We start from the raw sequence: 23,592 nt of genomic DNA on the forward strand, positions 1-23,592 counted from the left end.
TTGAAAGCCTTTGCATGCATCTTACATCTGCATTTATTTTCCTATTAAGAGTTACTATGGCTATAAAATGGATACAAGCCACTTACATTATCTAAGATATGCATTATGAACATTCTACAATGGCGTAAAATAAATTTCCACTTTCAAATGACCAATTGATTCACATTAACACATCAGCATTTGTGTCCCTGTATGCTCCTACAAATATAACATAATTATAAGGCTATAATGCTGTTATACATACCAGACACGTACAATTCATAGTTATGTATTTTTAATTTTCCTACTACAGGCTTGTTGCTAATAAAATGTTCAGTATTGTTCAGTGTGTCTGTTTTATTTACAAAAGAGAAAACTGGACATATTCAGGTTTATGCAGCTACTTTAAATGCATTGTTGATATGCATGCATTAATGTAACTTCTTTATTTTGTCAGGAAAATGTAGCATTTAAAATATAAATAAAAAACAGTGCCCGTTTTCCTGGAGTGTGTGGGGTTTTAAGGTATAGAGCATCCCCCTTCCCCTTTCACAGCAAAATTATATTCTACATATGTTTAATTCTGTACAAAACGATATATATATATATATATATATATATACATCCATAAAATAATCCTAAATTTGTGGCAGGTCATTGTACTGGCAGTGTCTCACGAAACAAACCACAACGCACTGCGTTTCTGTGAACACAATTGCTTCAAATGGTGCATCATCTGGACTTGCTGTTCCATGGACAAACTGGACCTCAATGTGAACAGAAAATGTCCAAAAAAGGAAATAAGCTATTCGGAGGGACTGAGAGTCAAAGGGACCTTTGAGAATAAGTAAATGCTATACCACATGTGCTACCATGTAGGCATTATCTGTTATATATATACTGGTTTTACGTGGAACCACAATTTCTTATTTGTTCAAGCTATAATTCTGAGGCTATTTTAAAACTTAAAAGGTCCTGTAGGAGTCTACTGTAGATTTTTCAGAGCACAGGCCGGCACAGACCAGTTTTTTTTTTTTTTTTTAAGATAATTGCAGGCTAGATTTCATCTATACCAGGGCTACACATATTAAGTACACTTTATTTAAGTTAGCTCATTCTTACGTAACAACCTTGAAAGAATAAATAATAAGCCTACATTCTGGCATTATGCATATGGCTTCAAAGAATCTCTCATTATTCTGCAAAGAAGGCACGTTAGTTATCTGGACAAGCATTTTCCTGATTCTTTTAGTGTTTGATTTATTTACGTAGACCCTGCTGTTAAATTGAGGAAGGTTCATCTGTTTAATCTATATTGTGCGAGAAATCTTCAAAATAAATTCGTGGATTTAAGGTAATAGGCGGTTTGTAGTGAGCGAACTGGCTCGTCGAACAAAACTGCTCAAAGGGAGATATGGGTAAGCACGGCTATTAACCTACTATGGAGGCAAAATAAGTTGCAGAACATAGTACTAGGTGTAAAGCGTCATTGCACTGAAAATCGCTTCGATGTACCATGTCAGGAGAATGCGTAAGAGTCACGACACCAACACTTCTGAAATAGCCTACCAATTTCTGTCCCGACTACAGGCGACTACCTCGTTTACACAGGGTACATTCGCAGGGGAATAGAGCGTGTACTGCTCTTTCGTTTCATATACTGCTGGGACAGTTGGAGAGCTGTTCACCCTTTTACCAGCTGCACCTTCCCAGCCGCACACTCGCGCCAAGAATCGAGACGCACCGCCAAGACAAATGGCGACCCCACCCCTACCATGGAGTTGTACGGAAGTGAAAGGAATCCGCCGTTTTCTACAAAATAATGCGAATTATTACCTATGTAGCTATGAAAGCTGCACCGTTCCTCGTTACCTAATCTAGGACGCTGTTATATGTTGCTCAATATGTGTCTGCTTCTGATCATATGTCGTGAATTCGAGGAACTTGACAGTTCCCCTCGCCTTTAAATGATTTTTTTGGCAATAGACATAATTTAGTGAACCAGACAAACTTCCTCAAGTTCAGTATAGGCTATAGGCTAGCTAGACAATGCCAGCTACGTTTCACAAGGAAGCGAAGATGAAGAGAGTGCTTAAGAAGGCGGTGGCACAAGGCGTGAGCGTACGTCTGGTCAAACAAAAGAACGAGAAATCGTTTTTCTTGGATACTAAACTTGCAATCAGCACTGTATGATTATGTGTGTGGAGATGAGGCCGTCATATTTTTGGATTACTACTGGCTACTGTTTGAATTAATTTATTCACAGTCAAGCATATGAACGAACAAATATTTTGTGAACTGACCAGCGTCCCGTGGGTTTTACGTGGCTATGTGTTATAGCGGTTATTCATTTGGAATGCATCATTATAATTTAGCCTAGATGTTAATTGTAGCCTATAGGTAAACAAATAAGCTCTTAAGCAATCAAGCAATTCAAATAAGCAATTCATGTTTGTCATGCCTAAGGTCTCCCCCAACAACATCTAGTGTTCCTACTATCCAACGCCCTCTCCATGGTCGCCCTGGGTACCAACCCTTTGGTTTTCTCTTTAGATGATATTCTGTAAACATAGAACAGCAAAAAAAAAAAAAAAAAAAAAAAGAGAGAGAAAAAAAGAACATTGTTATGGCAAATCAGAGATGGCATAACTGTAACTGCTGCGGTTACATTTATACAGACGTGGATGTTTTTTTTTTTTTTTCCTTGTCACTTAACATCCAGTTCTCGCTAGAATAGTCCACACTCCAAAAACGTACTTTCTTTTTTTAAAGTTGATGTATTTGCAAACACAAATAAAACCTTAAAATAAAATACCCCAAAAATTACTTCCGGAACAGATATTTACTCTGCTTGCTCAAAAACAGTTTTTTTCTGGAAATACTTCCCGCAAAGGTTAGCACATTGCTCCGTTTCTTTTGGGAGCTGGTTGAGGACTGTGTTGCACTTGTAGGCTACAGACCTGAAATGGATGCGGCAGCCACACTGTAGGCTACGTTAAGTTATTGACCGTGTTACATTTCTCAAGGGTTTTATATTTACGCGACTCTCCCCAAACTTTTTTTCTGCCAGGACTCAGGAGGATGAATAAATAATTTTCGTGAGGTAACAACCTAAGTCTCACGTGGAGGAGACTGTGTCTCCCTCTGCAGGATAAGACAGTACTTTGTTTGTAGGCGGGTTCTTTGGTTAACTTGGACTTCTATTGTTTTACTTTGACGCAATAAAACAAAGAAACATTTGGAACCGTTTCAGCGTGGACAATAGGGAAAGCAAACGTAACAATAACACCACAGTATACGCAGACATAGCCAAATACAGCGCCATACAAAAGTAGGGTTACGGTAGATGGAAATGAGTTATATATACTCATATATAGCCTACTTCAAGCATTTGGATTTGAGATCAAAAGATGAATATGAGACGAAAGTACAGAGTCCGTTTTTTTATTTCATGGTATTTCCATGCGTTTATGTTTTACCATTTTACTGAAAAAGCTGCTTTCGTGGTGAGTGACATTTCGCGGTGAGGGTAAAAGTCTAATTCATCTTTTGATTTAAAATCCAAATGTCTTACTTATTGCTAAAATAACACATTTCACTGTGCAGTTACCATACTTTTGGAGGGGACTATATGTGGCCAAGTCATCTTTACATAAACACGTCTGTGTTTGGTAAACCTGGCTACATTGTATAAACAGTCAAAGTGACATGTTTGGAGTAGACAGTGTTGCATGTTATTGCATATTTTTACATGTATAAACTAAGAGTGAAAACGGCATATTTCTGTTCATAAATAAACCAGAATGTATATATATTTGTCTTTTTTAGTGCTATTAGTAATGGACAATATATAACAAATAAAATAATAAAATAAAATGATACATTATGTGCCAGTGTAACAGTCAATGTCATATCAGTCATATCAATCCATTATCTTTGCTAAAGGATCTGTGAATCTGGCTAACATACATGTGAAACAAACAGTGAAAGAAACTGGCAAAATGTGATCAGCAGGAAAAATATATGCATTAACTTTAGCTGCAGGTTTTTTTTTTAGTTTTTTTTTTACTTGCACATGTCGTTGGACATATAAATATGTCTCTGAATGAACCATCAGTCTGCTGGTAGCATTATACCTTAATCATGTAAAATAAAGGGATGCGTATCCAATGCCCCGTTGGCAAAATGGCATACAAATGACTTAAAAATGACATTCAAATTACTTTGAATTTTGCATTGAACAACTTTTGTGCTGCAGAGTCACCTTCTGGATTTAGTTTTCACCTTAAAATCAGCAACTAATTTAGCCACAAGTAAGCAGGTGAGTTAAGCGGTGTAATAAACTGTTTTAACTGTTCAGATAAAATCTGAATATAAAAACAAACAGACCCTGCAGTTCTTCAAAAACCACAACCTATGTAACATTAAATATATGAGGTGTTATAACCCAATCTTATGTTGGTGTTGAAGACTATACTATTAATGGGGTACACCAAGTAATAGACGCATGGAATAGCAGTAGAAAGCAGTATAATATGCGAGTCAAAAGCAATATAAAGAACAATCAGTAATATAATGTAGGAAGTATAAATTACTTGGTACTGTAGACTTGCAGTACTACACTGGAGTTTTCACTATACAAGATGTAAAGAAACAGCCTTCTTGCCTTCTTCGACTGAATAGTATTTAATATAGGTTCATCTTGACTCATTTAAAGATATTATTGCACCAAACTCTGAATTGTCAGCTGGTGGTTGAAGTTATGCAGTGTTTGATATATTGCAATCTCCTGAGCTTACAGTTTTGTTATATAGAATCTTACATTAATAATTAAATCAGAGAGGGTCTCCAATGCTAAAATGGCAAACATTCCACACTAAAGCTGACACACAATGAACTACATATGGTCATCAATTATTTATATTATCTTGCTCCATTGAATGAATTTACTCTCATATGTACTATTCGGTCCTCAAGGCGGTAAATATGCAGCTGTGTGGGGTTAACTGGATAATGTTCATAGGCTGAACCAATGTGAGCACAGCTTCTGCTGCATCTACTGGTTTATTAACACTAGAGGGCGACAGATCTACAGAAGGCCCCTGGGTGTGCCCCATCCCAGTACTCTGTACACAGCTTTCATTCATTCACCATGTAAAGTGAATCATATTTGGCATCTTTCCACTTTGGGATTGGTTGCGGCCGTAGGTAGATGGGTGAATTCTCAATCAGGTAGATCCAGCTAGCCCTGTAACTCACTTTGGCCAGTATCATGGCCTAAGTTGCCCAATTCCTGTTTGCATATTATGATTGCCAGACAGGACTAGTAATTGTCTTCACTCTTCTTACTATATTTGGGAGAGAAGGCAAAAAGGGCAAAGTCAATTAACAATACTGTGATAGTCTGAGATAACTTTATGAAAGCTAATGCCATGATAATGAAAATGGTTCCATACAGTACACATCAAACTGTATTAATAGAAGCCTGTATGTTCATTTTGATAATGGAATCTGCAAAAGTAGAATGTGAAGTAGGCCTAACACTAAACGTATAATTCAAAAATTAAATGAGAATCACTTTCTTTTTACCTATCAATGACTTACACTAGAAAAATGTTTGAAATTATGTATCATGATGTTGAGATGCCTAAATGTGGAAATTGAATTAGTTTTATTCTGAAATAACATCTAAAGAGGATATTTGACTGTTAACAGTTAATCAGTGATTGTCACAGGTATATAATTAACCTTGTTTTGAAGTATGCAGCTCGCATGTTTAAAACATTCAGTATTTTACCATTCTCGAGTATTATGCAAATTATAGATTAACTGTCAATATTAACATTTCTAAACTTCTTGAAACGCCGTTCATAGGTACTTTCATTTTACATTTCATTAGAAAATAACTGCGACTATCCGTACTATACTTTAGCACCCAACTCATTCTATTGTTGTAACGTAATTAGTTCCAATACCACGAAGAATACAATTGACAACCCAAATAAGATATGCAAAAGGAATACACTTCTAAAAAATTAAACAAAGGAATTTCATTTTAAATAGATCGCTCTAGCAGCATCATTTTGTTTTTTGTATCAATAACCATTTTTTGATGCGAAATAAACTCACATTTCTCGTCATGGGCTAATCTTGGATTAACCAAACTTGCTAACTTCTCTCCAATTGGTTGACGCTTTTCGAGTACGTCATCAATAACAATTGGCTACAGAGAACGTTTAGCAATACAGCCTACGTTTGATTGGTGGTAAATTCTCGATACTGTTACTTTATTGGTCTGCTAAAAATGTTGAAACATTCTATTAGGTTGTTCCTTAGCCAGCAGTGAGAGAAGCCGGTTGAGCACGTTGTAAGGCCATCGGAGTCGTCTGAACGCTTCGCAGGGGTCGAGGTGATATAGGAACCACTCCGTAACATCAAAAATAAATATTTATCAAAAATATATTTACCACCAGGTAAGTTGCGTTCAGACTACTGAATTCATAACTTTATGTATTTGATTTAACGTTTTTAGCTGATGAGAAAATGCGGCTACTTCTTTAGCTGACTGGCTAATAAAGCTATGTAGCACATATTTATTTTAGCTAGCAGGCTAATAAAGCTCGCCAGCTGACCAGTACTAGCCACCTTCTTGGCAGTTAAATTACGCCGTTTGTGTTAAGGGTATAATCTATATTTCTATTTGGCTAGCGTTAGTTAGTGAGTTGTAGATTTTTTGCGTTTGTTTGACTAGCTAGCTGGCTGTTTAGTTCGTTGTCTACTTTGCGAACTAGGCTGTGCTAATTACCAAAGGACAAGGTAGCTAGCTAAATGATTTGCTAGCTAGTTACTGTTAGCCAGTGTCAGCTAAATTGTTAACCGGCCTACATGGATTCGGAGAGTGGCAGGGGTATATTGCTTGCTGACAAAGCAGTATTTCTAGTATTTCTAGCTATCTAATTTACATTGGGTGGCTTCAAGTCATTTTATATAACGGAGAAACCCGTTCTAGATAACGAACTGAACTCACCACCCTATTGGTTGCGAGATATGTTACTGGGGTAATTACTAGGTAACGTTAGTTTGCATGTTAGCTAACTTGTGGTCTGAGTATTTTTCACGATGTTGATTGATTGGTACTAGAGCGCCAGCTAACGTTGTAACCTATAGCTAGCACATATGTTTGACATATGCTGTTATACAAGTAAGCCGAGGAACATTCTAGAACAGTCTTTACTACAAGTACTCTGGAAATAAATATGTAAATCTAGAAAGGATGTCCCACCTATGAAATTTGACGATAGCTTTCCCGTGAGGCAAATGTGATTTTTGGAGAGCATGTGCCTGTATTGCTAGCCTGCTAGCTAAACTGCTATTATAACGTTACACCCCCACATGTGCTGTGCGTATCCATTTTGCAATGCGGAAATGGGCGAGCCCGCTTCCATGAGCTAGCAAATTTTGCTAGCTAGCTTACTGGCTACCATTTTATCTTACTTTGCTAGCCCACGAGCTAATGCTTTTATCGATAGAACGCGGCCATGCGCTTGGAGCAGCACTCCACGTTGAGCTGATAAAATATAGCTAACATGTTGCGCATTTGCCGTCTTGCATGCGCCTAGCTAACGTAATTTAAGTGGTTTTAGCAGAACTTTAATTGATCTATGTGAATTTTTAAAATACATTATTCAACAAGAAAATATAGTTTTGTCGCGGTTATTGCACTACAAACGAGGGAGAGGCTGACTAACTGATATATGTTTAAGTTAAATCTATTCGATTGTCCTGGTTAATGTATAGCTTGATCATGTCATTGAATAGCTTTCAGGGTAAAAGAGACTGTTAAAACTGAACATGCCTTCATGAAGTTTTACGCCCCTGCGTCCTCACTTGTCAGCAAGATTAGCGGGCGGAGATGTGCATTAATTCACGGGTGTATGGTTCCATTAGTATATGGGCTGGTGTATTTTCTGGCAGTTTACTGTAGTCTTGAGTATTTGGCTACAGGTCAGTGTTTGTCACACCAGGAAGCACACCAGAGCAATGAAATGAGAGTAAACCTTGGCCATGGTTTGTTGTGTCCTGCCCTGATAAAAATGACTTGTGCACTGCATCTGGCCGTGTGTCCCACTTGCAGAGTTGTAATGAGCAGCTTGTTTTGTCCGCTTTTTAGATACAAACACGTTGACCAAAGAAATGGTGATGGAGAAGCCAAGTGCCCAGCTTGTCGGGCGAGAGTTTGTTCGACAGTATTACACTCTTCTGAACCAGGCACCTGATTATCTTCACAGGTAAATCTTGCACAACTTGTATACACAAGCCCCAACTAGCAGTATGCAATTTATAATAAGTTTGAAATGTTGAAGTAGTTTGGTGCGAATAGCGGAGGTATGCCTACTGCATGAGAAGCATTTTTTAAAATCTATTCTGAGAGCTGTGAATATTAGCCTATTTTATGACTTAAACAGGGCTAATGTCTCTTGGGTGAGTTCTGTTTTCTAATGTCACCTTGTTTCAGCCTCATTATTTTGTGGTCTTGTGTGTAAATTGTCCTTTTAGATGATTGTTTATTCATTTTATTCCTGAATGAAGAATATGTAGTTGTTACACTGTCTTTAGTTTTCTTGTAGTAAGATTTATGAAGAGGGGAAAATGCTCATGCTGACCTTTTTAACCTCAATTTTCACAGGTTTTATGGTAAGAACTCATCCTATGTCCACGGGGGCTTGGACAGCACTGGCAAGCCAGCCGAAGCAGTCTATGGGCAGACTGTAAGTACCCAATTAATTAACAAGGCCTTTTGCTAATTGAGGTGAATGTCATACCTTCTGAAATTCGGCCCATTACTCAACCCAAGTCCCAAGGGGATTTATAATTTATCCCGAATGACACAAACTAGACCTACATTGATAGTGCCAGCACATGGAGCAAGAGCTCTGAAGACCGTTGCTAAAGTGAAACCAATATGAGCTGTGATGTGCTTTAATTGTGGTGTCTGGCTCCTTATAAAGTTCTGTGCTGCAGGGCCTTGGCGCTATGACAACCTTTTCAATTTCCATTTCTAGGAAATCCACAAAAAGGTGATGGCGCTGAGCTTTCGGGACTGCCACACCAAGATCCGCCACGTGGATGCCCACGCCACGCTGAGCGAGGGCGTGGTTGTGCAGGTGATGGGGGAGCTGTCCAATAACATGCAGCCTATGAGGAAATTCATGCAGACCTTTGTTCTGGCACCTGAGGTAAGGAACCTGGACCCTTCATTAATGTTTTGTAGGTGTTTGAAATTTTGAAGGTGATTTTATTTTACCCTGATGGTGGGGGGGGGGGGGAACTGGTCCTTACATATTTAAATTCGTATTCTATTATTAGAGCATGCATTTACAGCCTCATTTATTAAGATGTTCTCTGTTGGCAAGTATTTCACGTCATGCTCTTCCACTACAGGGCACCGTGGCAAACAAGTTCTACGTGCACAATGACATATTCCGCTATCAAGATGAAGTGTTTGGGGACTCGGATTCTGAACCCCCTGAGGGTGAGGAGAACCTTGATTAGCTGAACGTTGGCATTGGAATTTGATATCCACCTGCCTTATTGCAGTTGTCTTTGAATGTGTACTGGTAAAACCTAAAAAGAAGATTCAGAGTGGTCTGACGTAAGTACTGACTCTCCAACGAACATTGTGTTATAGAGAATGCAAATGTTTTTTTGCATATGTCTGCTTTGGCTTCTAACAAATGGAACATTTTCTCATTACGCCAAATGTTGTGTAATTTAGAGTCTGAAGGTGAGGTTGAGGAGCTGGAAGAGAGGGTCAACACACCAGAAGTGGCGCAGGAGGAGTCGGCTGCATTTTATGAACAGACGCCGTGGTAAGGACATTTTCTGTTCCTGCTTCCTTTATTAGGAGCCCTGCTGATTTAATGTTTTCCCCGCCGCCTGTTTTATTGGCCTCTGCTTGGCAGTCTCAGGATGCTACCGCTGTAGCTGTGAACGTGCCGCGCAGCGTGGTCATATTCTGTAAATTGAACCATGCCACAGACGCTCTCCAGCAGGGAAGCGCGATTGGATTACTGGCCGTGTAGCGGCGTAATGGGCCCGCGTCAGCAGGTAATGGCGGCACACGGGCAAATTGGATTTCATCCCTCGCGGCTCGAGGCGGGAAACGGTAGCGCGGAACGGCGCGGGCGCGTGTTTCTTTTTGCGGGAGACGGCGGCGCTATTATTAGCCGCGCGGTGTGCCGTTTCAGCGCCGAGCTGGAGGAACCCCTGGAGGAGCCGGCCCTCAGCCCCGAGCCGGAGCCCACGCAGGAGCCCGAGCCGGAACCCGAGCCAGCCGCGCCCGAGCTGAAACAGGACCCCGAAATCGAGCCGGAGGTCCCCGCCGAGGAGCCGGCCGAGCAGAAGAGCCCCCCCTCTCCCACACCCGCCGACCCTGCACCTGCCGTGCCTGAGGAGAACAGGGTACGCTCCCCCTTCCCCCACCCCCGCTAATAGCATGACTGCTGTCTGCCGTGGAGTCCCATTTCAGCAGTAGCACATTTTTAGAAAGCAGTAGATGCTGTTTTTTTTCTAAAAATCAGTTTTGAACGTGCTTTTAGCCGAGGTATGTTGGGTCATAGATTAGCAGGCTTGCAGGCTTATTAACTTGGAATATGTGACATTAATTACTAAATCAAATACTATGGAAGCAAAGAATGCTATACTTTGCATGATAATTGGTTATTGTTTGGTAAAGCATTTGCAATAAGCAAAGAATTTACAATACCCTTATTATAATGTAAAAATCTATGAAGTCAAATATCCTGTCTATATAAGGCACAATTCATTTTAGAAATTAGTAGTATAAATGATGGATGTGGTTGACTGAAATTGGAATACAAATACAGATGAACCCATCAGTAAACAGAAGCAAGCGGTCTGAAGTGAAAACGGGTGGTCAGTGAAGAGGGCTTTTGGGGAAAGGATCTTTGTAGAATACACTAAGGCGCGGTCTGTGAGAAAAAAAAAAAAAGTTAAAAGATGGAAAAGGCTGATGAAAGGAGACCCGTATGGCGAGAAGGCGACTAGACTGAGTTGGTAATGTGTGCTTCCTGTGCTGCAGCCTTTCTCCTGGGCCTCCGTCACCAGTAAGAATCTTCCTCCCGGTGGAGTGGTCCCTGCCTCCGGTATCCCCCCCCACGTCGTGAAAGCTCCAGCCGTGCAGGTACGCTCAGGACAACGTCTCGCTTAGGATTTCATTTTATTTTAATTTCAACAGTGAGTGTAGCGTGGGCTTTGCAAAGATTCTCAGGTTTACGGTGCTATTAAATGTTGCGTGCACGCATAGCTGATTCTTGGAACTTTGCTGCAGCTGATTTGCTCCTTGGGCGATTTGCCAGTGTTCGTGCTAGTATCTCGTTCACATGTACCATAAACCCTGCTATCCACCGCTTGTATGTGTTTACCTGTCAGTACATATGAGTTGGGGAAGCGCACAGCTCCACAAGACTCTCATAACGGTCCCTGAAACGGCAGACAACGCCAGAAAAGTTGCATCGTACAAGCTAACCTAAAAGTGAAAGTGAACTTGAGTAACCACTCACACAAATTATATGCACAGCTTTCCTTTTTTTTTTTTTTTGTTTCAACAAAGTTATTTTGAGCCAGTGGACCACGTTGCCCAAAAAAAGTCTAGCAGTGGCAGCTGATTCAGCCGTGGTTCTGTGCTACTGCTGCCTCTATGTAGGGGAAATGCTGCGGTTTCTGTATTGCTATGCTATGTCCAGTTGAATGTTTCATTTCTTTGTAGATATTTCTGTTCTGTTCCTGACTGTGTATGATCATGCCCATGGGCCATTGTGGTATTGCGCGCTTAACCAGAAAATTCACTTAACAGGGAGTAACTAATGTCCTGTGGCCCTAAAACCGGTTCAGTAGCCTGCGGCGCAATAATACGGAGAATGCAATTATCCAGCATGCACTCCTAGGGTGTCTGCCGTAATCTAATCTGCAGTTGGGACGGTTCTGTGATTCTGGCAGTTTGAGCTGAGCACCCGTGCTCCATTGCACGGTGCAGCGTTTGCGTAGCCTAGCCCTCAGAGGCCGGTGGTGTGCGGCGTGTCAGGCTCAGTGAGTGTGAGGTGGCATGCGGCCTGTCAGGCTTGGTGAGTGTGAGGTGGCATGCGGCCTGTCAGGCTTGGTGAGTGTGAGGTGGCGTGCGGCCTGTCAGGCTTGGTGAGTGTGAGGTGGCATGCGGCCTGTCAGGCTTGGTGAGTGTGAGGTGGCGTGCGGCCTGTCAGGCTCGGTGAGCGTGAGGTGGCGTGCGGCCTGTCAGGCTTGGTGAGCGTGAGGCGGCTTAGTGAGTGTGCGGTGCCTTCCTCTCGTAGCCCCGGGTGGAAGTGAAGGCCGAAGCTCAGACGGCGGCACAGAGGCCTCAGAGAGACCAGAGGACGCGGGAGCAGAGGCCAGGACCTCCACCAGCGCACAGAGGACCCAGACCTGGAGGTACGGTCTTATCGCTCCGCACGCCTGCTGCATAATAACCCACTTTATGGAAATGCCGTACTGCACTTTGTCCTGTCATTCTCTACTTATTATCAGCCAATTATGTCAGACACTCAGAACAGGATATCAGGGTCTGTCTGGATTGCTGCAAGGCGTCAGTTGACAATCCCCCCCCCCCGGTATCTCAAATTGAAATGAGGAGAATTGTGGTTAATTGGCACTAGCCCGAGTATGCACCTGAAATCGCATGCTTTTGTACATAGCTGACAACCTTTTTATGATATTTTTGCTAAACATATTCTCCATATTTTGTAAAGCCTGTTGCAAAAATCTAGCTATACGAATGAAATATTTCTCGGATCTTAATCTTTTCCCCTTGCCCTATGACCGAAGGTGTAGATTTGGCACGTAGGTGAATTGTGTCCCGAGCGGTATTTGGCGTGTGAGTGACGGCTCCTCTCCTTGCAGTTCGGGAAGGCGAGCAGGGAGACTCCGAGGTGCGCCGCGTCGTCCGGTATCCCGACAGCCACCAGGTGTTTGTGGGAAACGTGCCCCACGACGTGGACAAGGCCGAGCTCAAGGAGTTCTTTGAACGTAGGTCATCCATTTTGGATCCCTAATTTAAACATTTTTTGTGTCATTTTAGGAATGAAAATAATTGATTAAATGTGACGTTTTTCTCTTTCGCGCAGAGTACGGCACAGTACTGGAGCTGCGGATCAACAGCGGGGGCAAGCTGCCCAACTTCGGCTTTGTGGTATTCGACGATTCTGAACCTGTGCAGAAGATCCTAAACAACAGGGTGTGTTTTCTTGTCCTTTTTTAAAATTTTATTTTTGTGTATGTGCAAGAATGTGTAGCCTGTTCGCCGAATTTCTGCAGTGGATTGAATTTGGGTTGTTTTATTTGCTTAGGCCATCTGGTTAGTTGCAGGCAATCACCGTCTCGAACGTCTAAACGGATGTTTTGGGCCGCGTGCAGCAATTGGAAGTCCTGTAGCAGCCAAATCCAAACTAAATCTGCTCTGTGATGCCTGGTTTAGCTTTCCCAAAGTGACAAGTTGTGTCGTAACTTCCGTTGCCGAATCTCGTTTCAATCCCAGCCCATCAAGTTCCGCGGTGACGTGCGCCTGAACGTGGAGGAGAAGAAGACCCGGTCAGCCCGGGAAGGAGACCGCAGAGACATCCGCCCGAGGGGCCCCGGGGGACCCCGCGACAGAATAGGGGGCCCCAGGGGCGCCCCCACCCGCGGAGGCATGGCCCAGAAGCCCAGCTTTGGTGCCGGACGTGGCACCGGACCCAACGAGGGGCGCTACACGGGTCAGCGCCAGTGAATCCCCCATCCCCCACAGCCCCCCCACCCCCCCCCCCCACTGGCCCCCTCACAGACACACTCACACACACACACACACAGCCAACACACACACTAACCACTACTGATCCCTGTCACCTAGCAACAGAGGTGGCTTACATCTCCTCTTCTCTCAGCGTTTGTTTTCAGCTTTGGGGTATCGGAATGTGATCCTGGACATTTATTTTCCTCATCTTTCTTAGTTCTGAACTTATTTGTAACAGACAAAAAAATGACAGAGCTACACGAATTGAAGAGAAAAAAAAAAAAGAAAAAAAATCCAGAGACTGGCTTCGGCGTTCTCTCCCTGTTTCTTAAAGGAACGTTTTTACTTCTTGGGCAATCCTGTGTATTGCTACCACCGTCTTTTCAGAAGTTAAATACAAACACGGTTTGTTGAAATTACTGCAAAGTTCAATCATGTCTGTGTCTGAATGGTTGCTGCATCGAATCCTTTTACACCCCCCACTCCCCATTGCTTCCTTTATATTTCATCACGTACGACATGCAGTATTTTTAACAACTTTGAGCTATTGAGAGAACAAAACTTTTAATACATACTATTTTTAAACCACTTCATTTGTTTTGTAGTCTGGTTTCAACATGGCGATCCTCTGGAGAGAGATGTGTTCTGTTTTGTAAAAGCAAATTGTTGTGCCTTCTATTTATCTCATTCCAGTCATGAAAGATGTAAAAATAAAGTGTAGATTTGCTTTATCGCTAAATTTTTTTGAACTTATTCCACAAAGGTTTTTTGAATTCCACAGAAAATTGCTTTCATTTGAATAGAATACACAAAGGTTGTCCCTCTTGTCTGCTGTGTTTTAGCCTTGGCAGTACTGGACGATGCTTTGTGATTCCTTTGGACAAATGGCAATTATCCATTTCACTGATTCAAATGTGCCCCTAAACCCCCATCTGCAGACTTTGCCTGCTTCTGTCACCCAGTGTATGCTTGCTCAACTTGTCTGCTGTGTCCGGTAGTGCTTACAACAGGATATGGAGTAATTTTGCATGATTCCCTCAAATTTTCACATGAAGGTCTCTGAGTAGTAGTGCGTCTAACACTAAATGCCTGTATCATTTGCCTCGGTGATTGCAAGTGGTGGTGTCGGGCCATGAGGGGGCAGTCTTCTCTCTGGTGCAGGTCTGCAGCCTTGGTACCGGAGAGCTGCAGGGTCTGCTGGCTTTCCTTTTAATCTTCAAATCGGCTACCAATTCTGGTCCAAGAAACCTGGTGATGCGAGTTGTCTGTAATCAGCTGTTTTAATTGAAGTACTGAGTAGTGCGGAAAACCAGCAGACCATGCAGCTCTCTGGGACCCGAGATTTAGACTCCGCTCTGGACTAAGTGCAAAGGCCGACCAATCCTCAGCATAATGACGGGTACGCTAGTGTAGGAGATGCATCACTACAGAATGTGCCTCAGTCCTGGTCAAATTTCAAAGTTTGGTGTGATTAGTTTTTTTATTAGAGCCGTTCCTGGTAATGTTTCAAAACAAGTATTCAAGTCCTTTTGTCACTGTAGAAAGCGCTTTTGGCTCAAGTTTTTAAAAGTACTCGAGTAAACTGGTCAAATCAGCAGTAATCATGTCGAGAAAATCCTAAAATGCCCCACCCGTAATTTAGAAAGAATTGGGAGGTGTTCGTTTAATTAATTCCAGAGTATATTGACAAGTCCATACTGCACAATGGCATGTTATCTCTGTGTTGGGTGACAAATACAAAATGCTGTAATGTTCTCAGTTTTGTTTTCTGTGCTGGTACATGTTTTAAGGGTTACATAGGTGCTGCATAAAAATGAAGCAACAAGCAAATCTGTAAATAAATATGAAAGCAAATGGAAAAATACACGAGTATATGCACATGAATGGAGAGAATAAATAAAAAACCTGTTAAATTTGTTTAAATAATTTTCACTTTCTTTTTAGTAAATTTTAGTTTTTGTCTATAATATTCTAAAACTGCTGGGATTTGATCAAAATTTGTTTAAACTTCATCTAGTAAGTAAATGTAGTGTAGGATTGGGTATGTTCAACCTGTTTATGACCTGTTTTTTGACATTTGTATGCATTGTCAGACAGAGCCCCTCATTTCAGTTGCCTTGCAGCACTGGAATTATACAATAATGTAATTATGTAACATCTTTTGTATACACACCTTTTTGCAAAAAACAAATGGTGCAAACTGATCCAGAGTGTGTCTTGGGGACCTCATGGTAAGATAACATTGAGTTTAAATAAAATATTGAACTCTCATTAGACAGGAAGACAAACTACTACTTTGTGAGACCTGAAACACCATGCAGTCTGTCAGAAGGCAGTCCAGCAGAAAGTGTGCCCAGACAAAGGATCACAACTCTCTTTTGTATAGTATAGAGTCATATCACATGGAGGGAGGGCAGCGGTCACGTTACTGAGACACAAAACCAATCAGGCCTACTACAGTAAGTGAATGTGTTTCTATAACTTAAACATATACATATATAAACTAAACATAACATAAAACTAATCGCTTAATTGTCTAGTAATTAAATGATTAACTAATCATCAGTTAACATTATTTTTGGTATGGTTATACTTGTGTCTTGATTGTAGTTTTCTACTTCCCACCAGCTTCGGTGTAGTCATCTACTTCTGTCCAGTTTAACTCTAAACCCTAAACTTAGACTGGCTCTTGTATTGCTAAGGATAAGTTACTAGCACATCACTCCGATGCTCTTGCTGTTGATTCCCTTCATTGTCATGTGGTCAGACAGGCGTATCCCTCATCTCAAACAGGTTCACCTCATCGGACTGGCCAGGTTGTCATGGATTCTTGAACCTGGAAAACCTGTCAGGGCTTAAGACTTTGTTAACACAAAAGGATAACTTTGTATCGACACCATTATCAATTTTAGCACAAACAGGAAAGTGCTTGACCTGAGATAGATGATGCCACTTGGTATGACCAGGGGCAAGCTCTTTCAAAAAATTCAAAAAAAACATTTTGTTGCTTATTCATTGTAAATCTGTCCCTTTTTAGTTTTTTGGCTGGACCGCAACAGCAGGGCCAGCCCTACAAACACGAATGTCTGTGACTGACTGAGTGAGTGATGAAGTTATACCATTGGTCGGCCGAGTTATGACGTCACACCATTGGTCGGCCGGTCCAGCCATATACTAGGTTTGACCTGGTCTTGTTTTTATTTTATTTGATTGTTCTTGGAAGATCAATAAATAGCTGTTAACAAAAAAAAAAAAAAAAAATAGCGATAACATTGGCAATATGCCAGATGTTGGACTTATTAGGAGAACTGTAAAAAAAAATGGACCGTTAATTGACTTCTGTCAGCTACTGTTGGGAACTTGCAAAACTGATATGCATTATTCTGAAAATTATCCACTGAGGCTCTGATTAGGCCAGTTCAAATCTGACAAAAATAGCTTGTATACAGGCTATGTAAAAGTGCACTCCATGGAGAAGGGAGGGAGAGATTTTCAGAATTTTTTATGACCAAAGAAATGTTTTAAAAAAATATTTCACTTTGTATTTCTTTAACTGCTCTTTCCATTTTGTGTTTTGTCTATATGCATTTTAGTGCCTTTCGCCTGTATAACAAAACCACTATAATTTAGAAATACGAACATTGCGATTGATTCAGTTGTGTTCTTTATTTCAAGAAAATAGTTTTGCAGTATATGGTTTTTCATAATCTTTATGAAATTAGGTTGTTGCTGGTGCAGAAATCGATGCTGTAATGTTGGATACGTCTGACGCCGTCCAGCATGGTGGTAGTAGGTAGTAAAAAGCGTGAACTTTCCAGAGTTGATACATTACAGACACAAGTTGTTGGCTAATGACACACCCAGCTCTGGCATATGGCTCTAAAATATCTGACCTTCCCCACAACAAGGTAGTTTCTCTCAGAGCAACTGCTGGGGTCTCTGATTCTTGTGCAATTTGTATGGTGTATGAAGCACGAAGTTCAGCCACCTGTGCGCAGACCCACCTTCCATGTACACTTCTTTCATCGCTGTGAATCCGTCTTCCTTCTCCCCCTTACGACTGCCATCCAGTCTGGCGGCAGTCGTTCTCATAATGAACAGTGTCACAGTGCCATCCAGTGGTTCTGCTGACACCCATTGTCCTTTCTCCAGTATGATGCTTTCCTAGCAATCATGGCATTGATCTTGATCCAGTACCGTGGCAGGGTTCACTTGGTTATCTGATGACACAATGACATTTCATGCCAAAAGTATGGATCCCACTCTGCTTGTCTCTGGACATGGTCTGAGTGGTAGTGTGAGACAATAGATGTGTGGTGTGCAGCATCACTGTGTTATACCCCACAATCTGTTCAGTCTGTTGAATTGCCCATCTAGTGCAATCAAGATCAGTCAAACAATTTGACTTCACGCTTATTGGCATTAATGAAGATGAGTATCCCACTTTTCCCATCTGCCCATCACTTTGTACTTGTGCCTACACAGTATTGTATCAGTTTGTGTCCAAAGATGGCAAGGCTTGGTTGAATCAGGGTGTTTTTGTGCTGGGGAAGAAGCCAGAGCTGCAAAGGATTCTTTTCCCTTCAGTATTTCATTGAGAGGCTAGAATCATGAACATCTGGAATATACTCTCAATTATTGAACAGTCCCATAACAGATCACAATTCAGGTTTTAATATCTTTAAAATAACTCCCACTTGCGCAATAAAGCACAACCATGGATTTATATTATTTTCCATAAGAGCACTACTACTTATATTATTATCTAGGCTTAAGAAGCTCACAAAATGCAGCATACTATTTTCAAGTGTTGTAACTGATTTTATGTGACATTAAAATTTAGCAATTTTAATATCACAGTACAGTAAAATTACTGATGGCTTATGTCTGCACAATCAATATTTGCTGCAGTTTCCATGCCCCTTCATTGTCTCACTGGTTTGTAATAAGGCCTGAAATTCAGACAAGGGTTATTGGACAACTTCCAACATCAAGTTTTGTCTTCAATTCTTTTCAAAATATTCCACAATTACAAGGCAAATTTATTTTCTCTTTGTCTTTATTGGAACAATGGGTATGGGGTCAACATTATTAATTTTCAATTCATTCACTGACAATGACACTTTAGCTTCTAATTTAGACAAAATGTCCACACCGAAAATGTTACCTACTTTTATTAAGACCCACCCAAAATTTTGTAACTTCCAGAAAAATATCAATCTGGCCTCTTCAGCTGAGCTTAAGATACAGATGTAAATCTGCATTTCCTGTGTTTACTGGGGCCAGAAAACCCCTATTCCTGGCCTTGTAGGGCATCAGTCAGTTCTTTCCACTCTGAGGATCAGGGTGATCAGCAACAGCAGGGGGAGCCTGTAGTCTTGGTTGAAAATTCTGAACTTCTTAACTAGGCAACCTTTGGCTCAATGACCTAACTGTCCACAAATATGGTACAGGTCTGTCTGTGGGGATGGGCCATTACCTCTTCTCCCTTTCCCCTGATACTTGGATTTAAAACCTCCCTTCTGTCCCGGGAATGTTTGAGTATGTGCTGCAAGCAATTTCACCTTAGACTGAACGCTCTGTTCTTTTGCTTTTTTGTTCTTGGGCAGCTCTATCGGCTTGTTTCCCCAAGAAAGGGATTGCTCCAGTCACTGATAGTGGGCAAGGTTGTCTGCTTCTTATCTCTCATAGTTACATTCATGGTGTTCATTGCCAAGTTCAGCACAACATCAGGATTAATTGAGCATACATTGTCTATACTGTCTAAGTAGTCACCATGTTTTTTGCAAAACCTAAGTATATCCAAAGGACTTATCATCTCCCTGCAGAATTCCCATTGACCTTTTCTGTTGCTTTTCATGCAAATCACAACATAATGCTACAATGTATGGTGCTAAAGGCATCAACAATCTATTGTGCATGCATGTCACTATACTTTCTCCCTTTTTTCTTTATTACTTACTTCTTCAGTCAGCCATTTACACTCCACATTGGCTTGAACCCAACCTTTAGCATTTGCATTTCAACTTCTAGCTTTTTAGTCTCATGCACCAATCTTGCAACAATAGTGCTACTAACTTATTTTTTGTCATATTACTTTTCAGGATATTTCCCTTTGTTCTCCCAACAACTCCCTTTGTAGCAAGCAGTAGCAATCAAGCAAGTGGCTCATATACAACCAATATGAATTGAATTTTAAATTCACTCTCTTACTTTAAAATGACTACACCAATTCAAATCAAGAGAGGTTTATTTGTTTAGAAAGGTGACCAGACAAATTGCCAGCAATACATACTGCATTTCCCTTCCTTGAATGATCAGTTCAAGTGCCCACTCAGGAATGCAGCTTGAGTTTGATAGCTATATTCAGTTCCAGCCAGAATCAAATCAAAATGATTCTACAGACCATAGAAATCCCAGAGCTAATACCAAGCTCTCTGTAAACCCTAGAGCCAATGCCGAGCTCTCTGTGACTTGGTCACAGTTTAAAGCAAATAATTTAGACAGACGAGCCTTACCTGAATCTCCTCTCACTCATCCTTATCAGTTTAAAGACCTCGGTAAAGCCTAAGACTTCAGGTGCAAACTTATCCAGAGTCAGACTCAGACTTCTTGGAAAGATAGTTTAATCAAACTATGATCAAAAATAATAAAAAACGTTATATTTCATGAGACCCGAAACACCATGGTGTATGTCATAAGGCAGTCAAGCAGGAAGTGTGTGCTCAGACAAAATATCACAACTCTCTTTCATACCCTGAGCAACTGGCTCATATCACAGAGGGAGGGCAGAGATGGCTCTGGGTCACAGATTACTGAGACACTTCTACAACTTGTAAAACCAATCACAGGCCTACAGTAAGTGTGTCCATAACTAAAATTAGCAGTATAACATATTCCATCAATGAATCACTTATTTGTCTGATAATTCATTTAATGTAGTGAATGTTTAACGAATCATAAATTGACATTATTTCTGATTTCTATAATTTTCCACTTCACCACAAATGCAGCATGAGGCTATAGCAGGGGTGACTAATTCTATTCCTGGAGGGCCAGTGTACAGTATGTGCAGGTTTTTGTTTCCACAAATTGCCCTGGCTCAGTAAGCCGATTAGCTCTAAAAAACCAATGCTGGTTCACTTGTAGATTAGAGCTCTATATAGGAACACAAAGGCAGACAGCAGCTTTTCATCAACTTTTCAATAAAATCTGCTAAATGTCTGATTAGACATGATTGATTCAGCTAATGAATAACGAAAAGCAGAAATTGGTGTGACATCCCAAAACGGATAGAGCTCTCCTTGCCCTCCCCTAATCTTGACCCTGTCTTTTCCCATTCACCTCTGGCTACACTGTTAAAACACCCTACCAGATTCCTATGATCCAGGCATCAAGACAAGATGGCTTGATGTTGTAGAAACTCATCAGGTCACTTCCATTCATATACTGTATAAAATTCCTCCTAACAAATGTGCAGTGACGTATGACATATGATGACTTTCCCTAATTACCTTCATTAGAGAGAAAACAGCCTCCTTAGAGTTAAATTAAATTTTAATGACAGATTTATTTTTGTGTTAATTATCTTTTCATGAATTATGCTGGCATAAAATGTATTTTCTTGATTCATTGCCACAGCCCACAAAATATGCTGGAGAGTAAATGCTAATGTTCTCAGAATGTCATCAAGGACAGAGGCAGCCAGCAGGTGGCTGTGCACAAGTATTAGTATGTATTAGTATTAGTATGCCGCCTCAGCTCTTGGGGTTATATATTTCATTACATTTTTCAGTCTGCACCCTGTGGCCCATGTGGACCCGAGATGTCCAGCTACAGTTGGCAATAGCCCTCTGAGCATACGGCTCCCCAGCTGGAAGACCCATCCCCACGCCCCAGGCCCTCCACCCAAGACCCTGGAACACATTGGCTGGATTTGTCGCACAGGCTGTCATTGTCCCTCTGGGATCCTGAGTAAGGCAGAGTGTTTTGATTCATACACACTTGTTTCTTTTTCTCAATTGACATTGAATATTTGCCGTTGAAGTGAGAATTATTTTCTTCTTTGTTTGCAGAGGGGGTGGTTCTTGGCGGATTTGGCTTGTCACGCAAACTCATCGGGCAGCCCGGGTTTAGCCAGTGAAGCAAATATTCATATTTCATTCACTGAGTGAAGAAAAAAAAACTCTGTCAAAGCCTTCATGTTTGGCTGGGTTCTCCCCTGAGGTGGATTTTAGATGTCAGCTGTAATGTACTTGTAGTCCCAGTGCAGCATGCTGTGGGGCCGATGGAGTGGGGGGTAAATAGACTGAGCCAGTCCTTTGAAGTACGCAAGCCTAAATCATAATTTGCGTGCCAAATTTAGGAGAGCTCTGTAACTGAAGGGATTTACATTGTCATGTCAAGCAGAGAAGATCCCACTGCTTCTGGCTAGCCAAAGGCTTTTCAGAAGAAAGGATGAGAGCAGAGAGCACTTTAGTATGCTTAATTGTGCCAGTTGGAGTGCCTAGGTCACCGGGCTGAAATGTCACCCTTTGGTGTAATTGCCCTGACTGAGGCCTCTATTCGGTCTAACTGCACGATAACTGTTGTCAACTAAGAGAAAAACGTTAAGCAAAGTACAGCAAACATATATGATGTTTCTAGCACCTGCATCACAAAACAAGCAGTCCACGTGTCTGGTTATGTCAGACAAGGTTTAGTGCAGTGCAGATTCAAATGGGGCCTAAATGACCAAAATAACTGTGACATTCATCAATTTAATGTATGCAGCTATACTTGGAAAGATGGAACATTGTCATGTTTTTTAGGCTGGTTGCCTTCAAGTTGTATTTCATTTTTAGCAACCTTACTGAGCGGCTGACCCCCACTAATTAATATGAAAGGGATGCGGAAAATATTCAAGGCAGTTTGATATAAGTCATTTTAGTTTCCTGGTATTGGTTGACTACTGGATATTTTCTCCTTTTGGTGTTGTTTGTGTATGTTACAAAACATGATTCTTAATGTGTAAAACAGTGCTGTGTTTACATGTTATATTTTAAAATAGATATTACATTTCACAGTCTCATGGCACACACAAGAAGAAAACTGAAATATTCATCAAATGCTAAAAAGACATACTGAAACACGTATTCATTCTGCTCCAGCCTTCCTTAACTACAATTACAAGTTTCTTATGCCATTTTTTGTAAAAGGAAAATAGATACCCAATTTTCATTTCACATTGTCTTCCGTAGTTGTATTATATGCATCACTCTCATACCAGTGCCCAATGTTGCAATATTGGCATTGAACCCTGTGTTATGGTTGCCATACTGCCTTTATTTATTTTTTGGTTTTCACATGTGAAATGTAGAAATGTACAGGTATCTCCTAATTGAACAGTGTAAGGAATTCTAAAATCTTGCAATATTGGTAAAAGCTTAGGTAATGTTATAACCAGCTATTTTTACAGGGTCATATTGTGTATAGTTTTAGATTACTTGCGCACACATTTACATGTTATTCCATTATGGCCCTGCATTTTTAGGAACGTGTGTGTGTGTGTGTGTGCAAGTGTGTGATTGTTTGTGTACACATGTGTGTTTCTTCATAGTTGCCACCATAACTGCTACATTTAACATACTAAATGTTTACTAGTTACTTGGTGTGTGTGTGTGTGTGTGTGTGTGTGTATGTGTTTCTATGGATGTTTACACAGTTATTATGTAGGAAATACAAGAACAGAAAACAACAACAAGAGTATGCTCTGTTGTTAGGACTATTCATTAATATTATGACAGCATCAATTA

General features: G+C 40.9%; 1 protein-coding gene and 1 long non-coding RNA gene across 2 annotated transcripts; one reads left to right on the plus strand and one right to left on the minus strand.

Moving 5' to 3' along the window:
• Window positions 1-5,030: 5,030 nt before the first annotated feature.
• LOC118223845 lies at window positions 5,031-6,162 on the minus strand. The gene is made up of 2 exons (XR_004764509.1): window positions 6,109-6,162; window positions 5,031-5,327 (listed from the first exon to the last, which is right to left on the minus strand). It is a non-coding gene; the product is annotated as an uncharacterized LOC118223845 (long non-coding RNA).
• A 134-nt stretch (window positions 6,163-6,296) lies between these two features.
• Window positions 6,297-15,715, plus strand: g3bp1 (GTPase activating protein (SH3 domain) binding protein 1). The gene is made up of 12 exons (XM_035410850.1): window positions 6,297-6,452; window positions 8,150-8,267; window positions 8,666-8,747; window positions 9,042-9,215; window positions 9,421-9,511; window positions 9,755-9,848; window positions 10,227-10,440; window positions 11,081-11,182; window positions 12,345-12,462; window positions 12,931-13,056; window positions 13,155-13,264; window positions 13,565-15,715. Exons 2-12 carry the CDS (start codon window positions 8,173-8,175, stop codon window positions 13,793-13,795), a joined length of 1,437 nt encoding a protein of 478 aa, XP_035266741.1. The 5' UTR covers window positions 6,297-6,452; window positions 8,150-8,172; the 3' UTR covers window positions 13,796-15,715.
• The last annotated feature ends 7,877 nt before the right edge of the window (window positions 15,716-23,592 follow it).

Source organism: Anguilla anguilla, chromosome 3 (genome assembly GCF_013347855.1).
Source record: "Anguilla anguilla isolate fAngAng1 chromosome 3, fAngAng1.pri, whole genome shotgun sequence".
Taxonomy (NCBI): Eukaryota; Metazoa; Chordata; class Actinopteri; order Anguilliformes; family Anguillidae; genus Anguilla; species Anguilla anguilla.

Excerpts from the sequence above, each read along its gene's own strand:
- g3bp1 (XM_035410850.1), top strand. The coding sequence starts at position 8,173 with ATGGTGATGGAGAAGCCAAGTGCCCAGCTTGTCGGGCGAGAGTTTGTT. Across the intron at positions 9,216-9,420 it reads CCTTTGTTCTGGCACCTGAG|GGCACCGTGGCAAACAAGTT; the intron begins GTAAGGAACCTG and ends CTTCCACTACAG. Across the intron at positions 12,463-12,930 it reads CAGAGGACCCAGACCTGGAG|TTCGGGAAGGCGAGCAGGGA; the intron begins GTACGGTCTTAT and ends CTCTCCTTGCAG.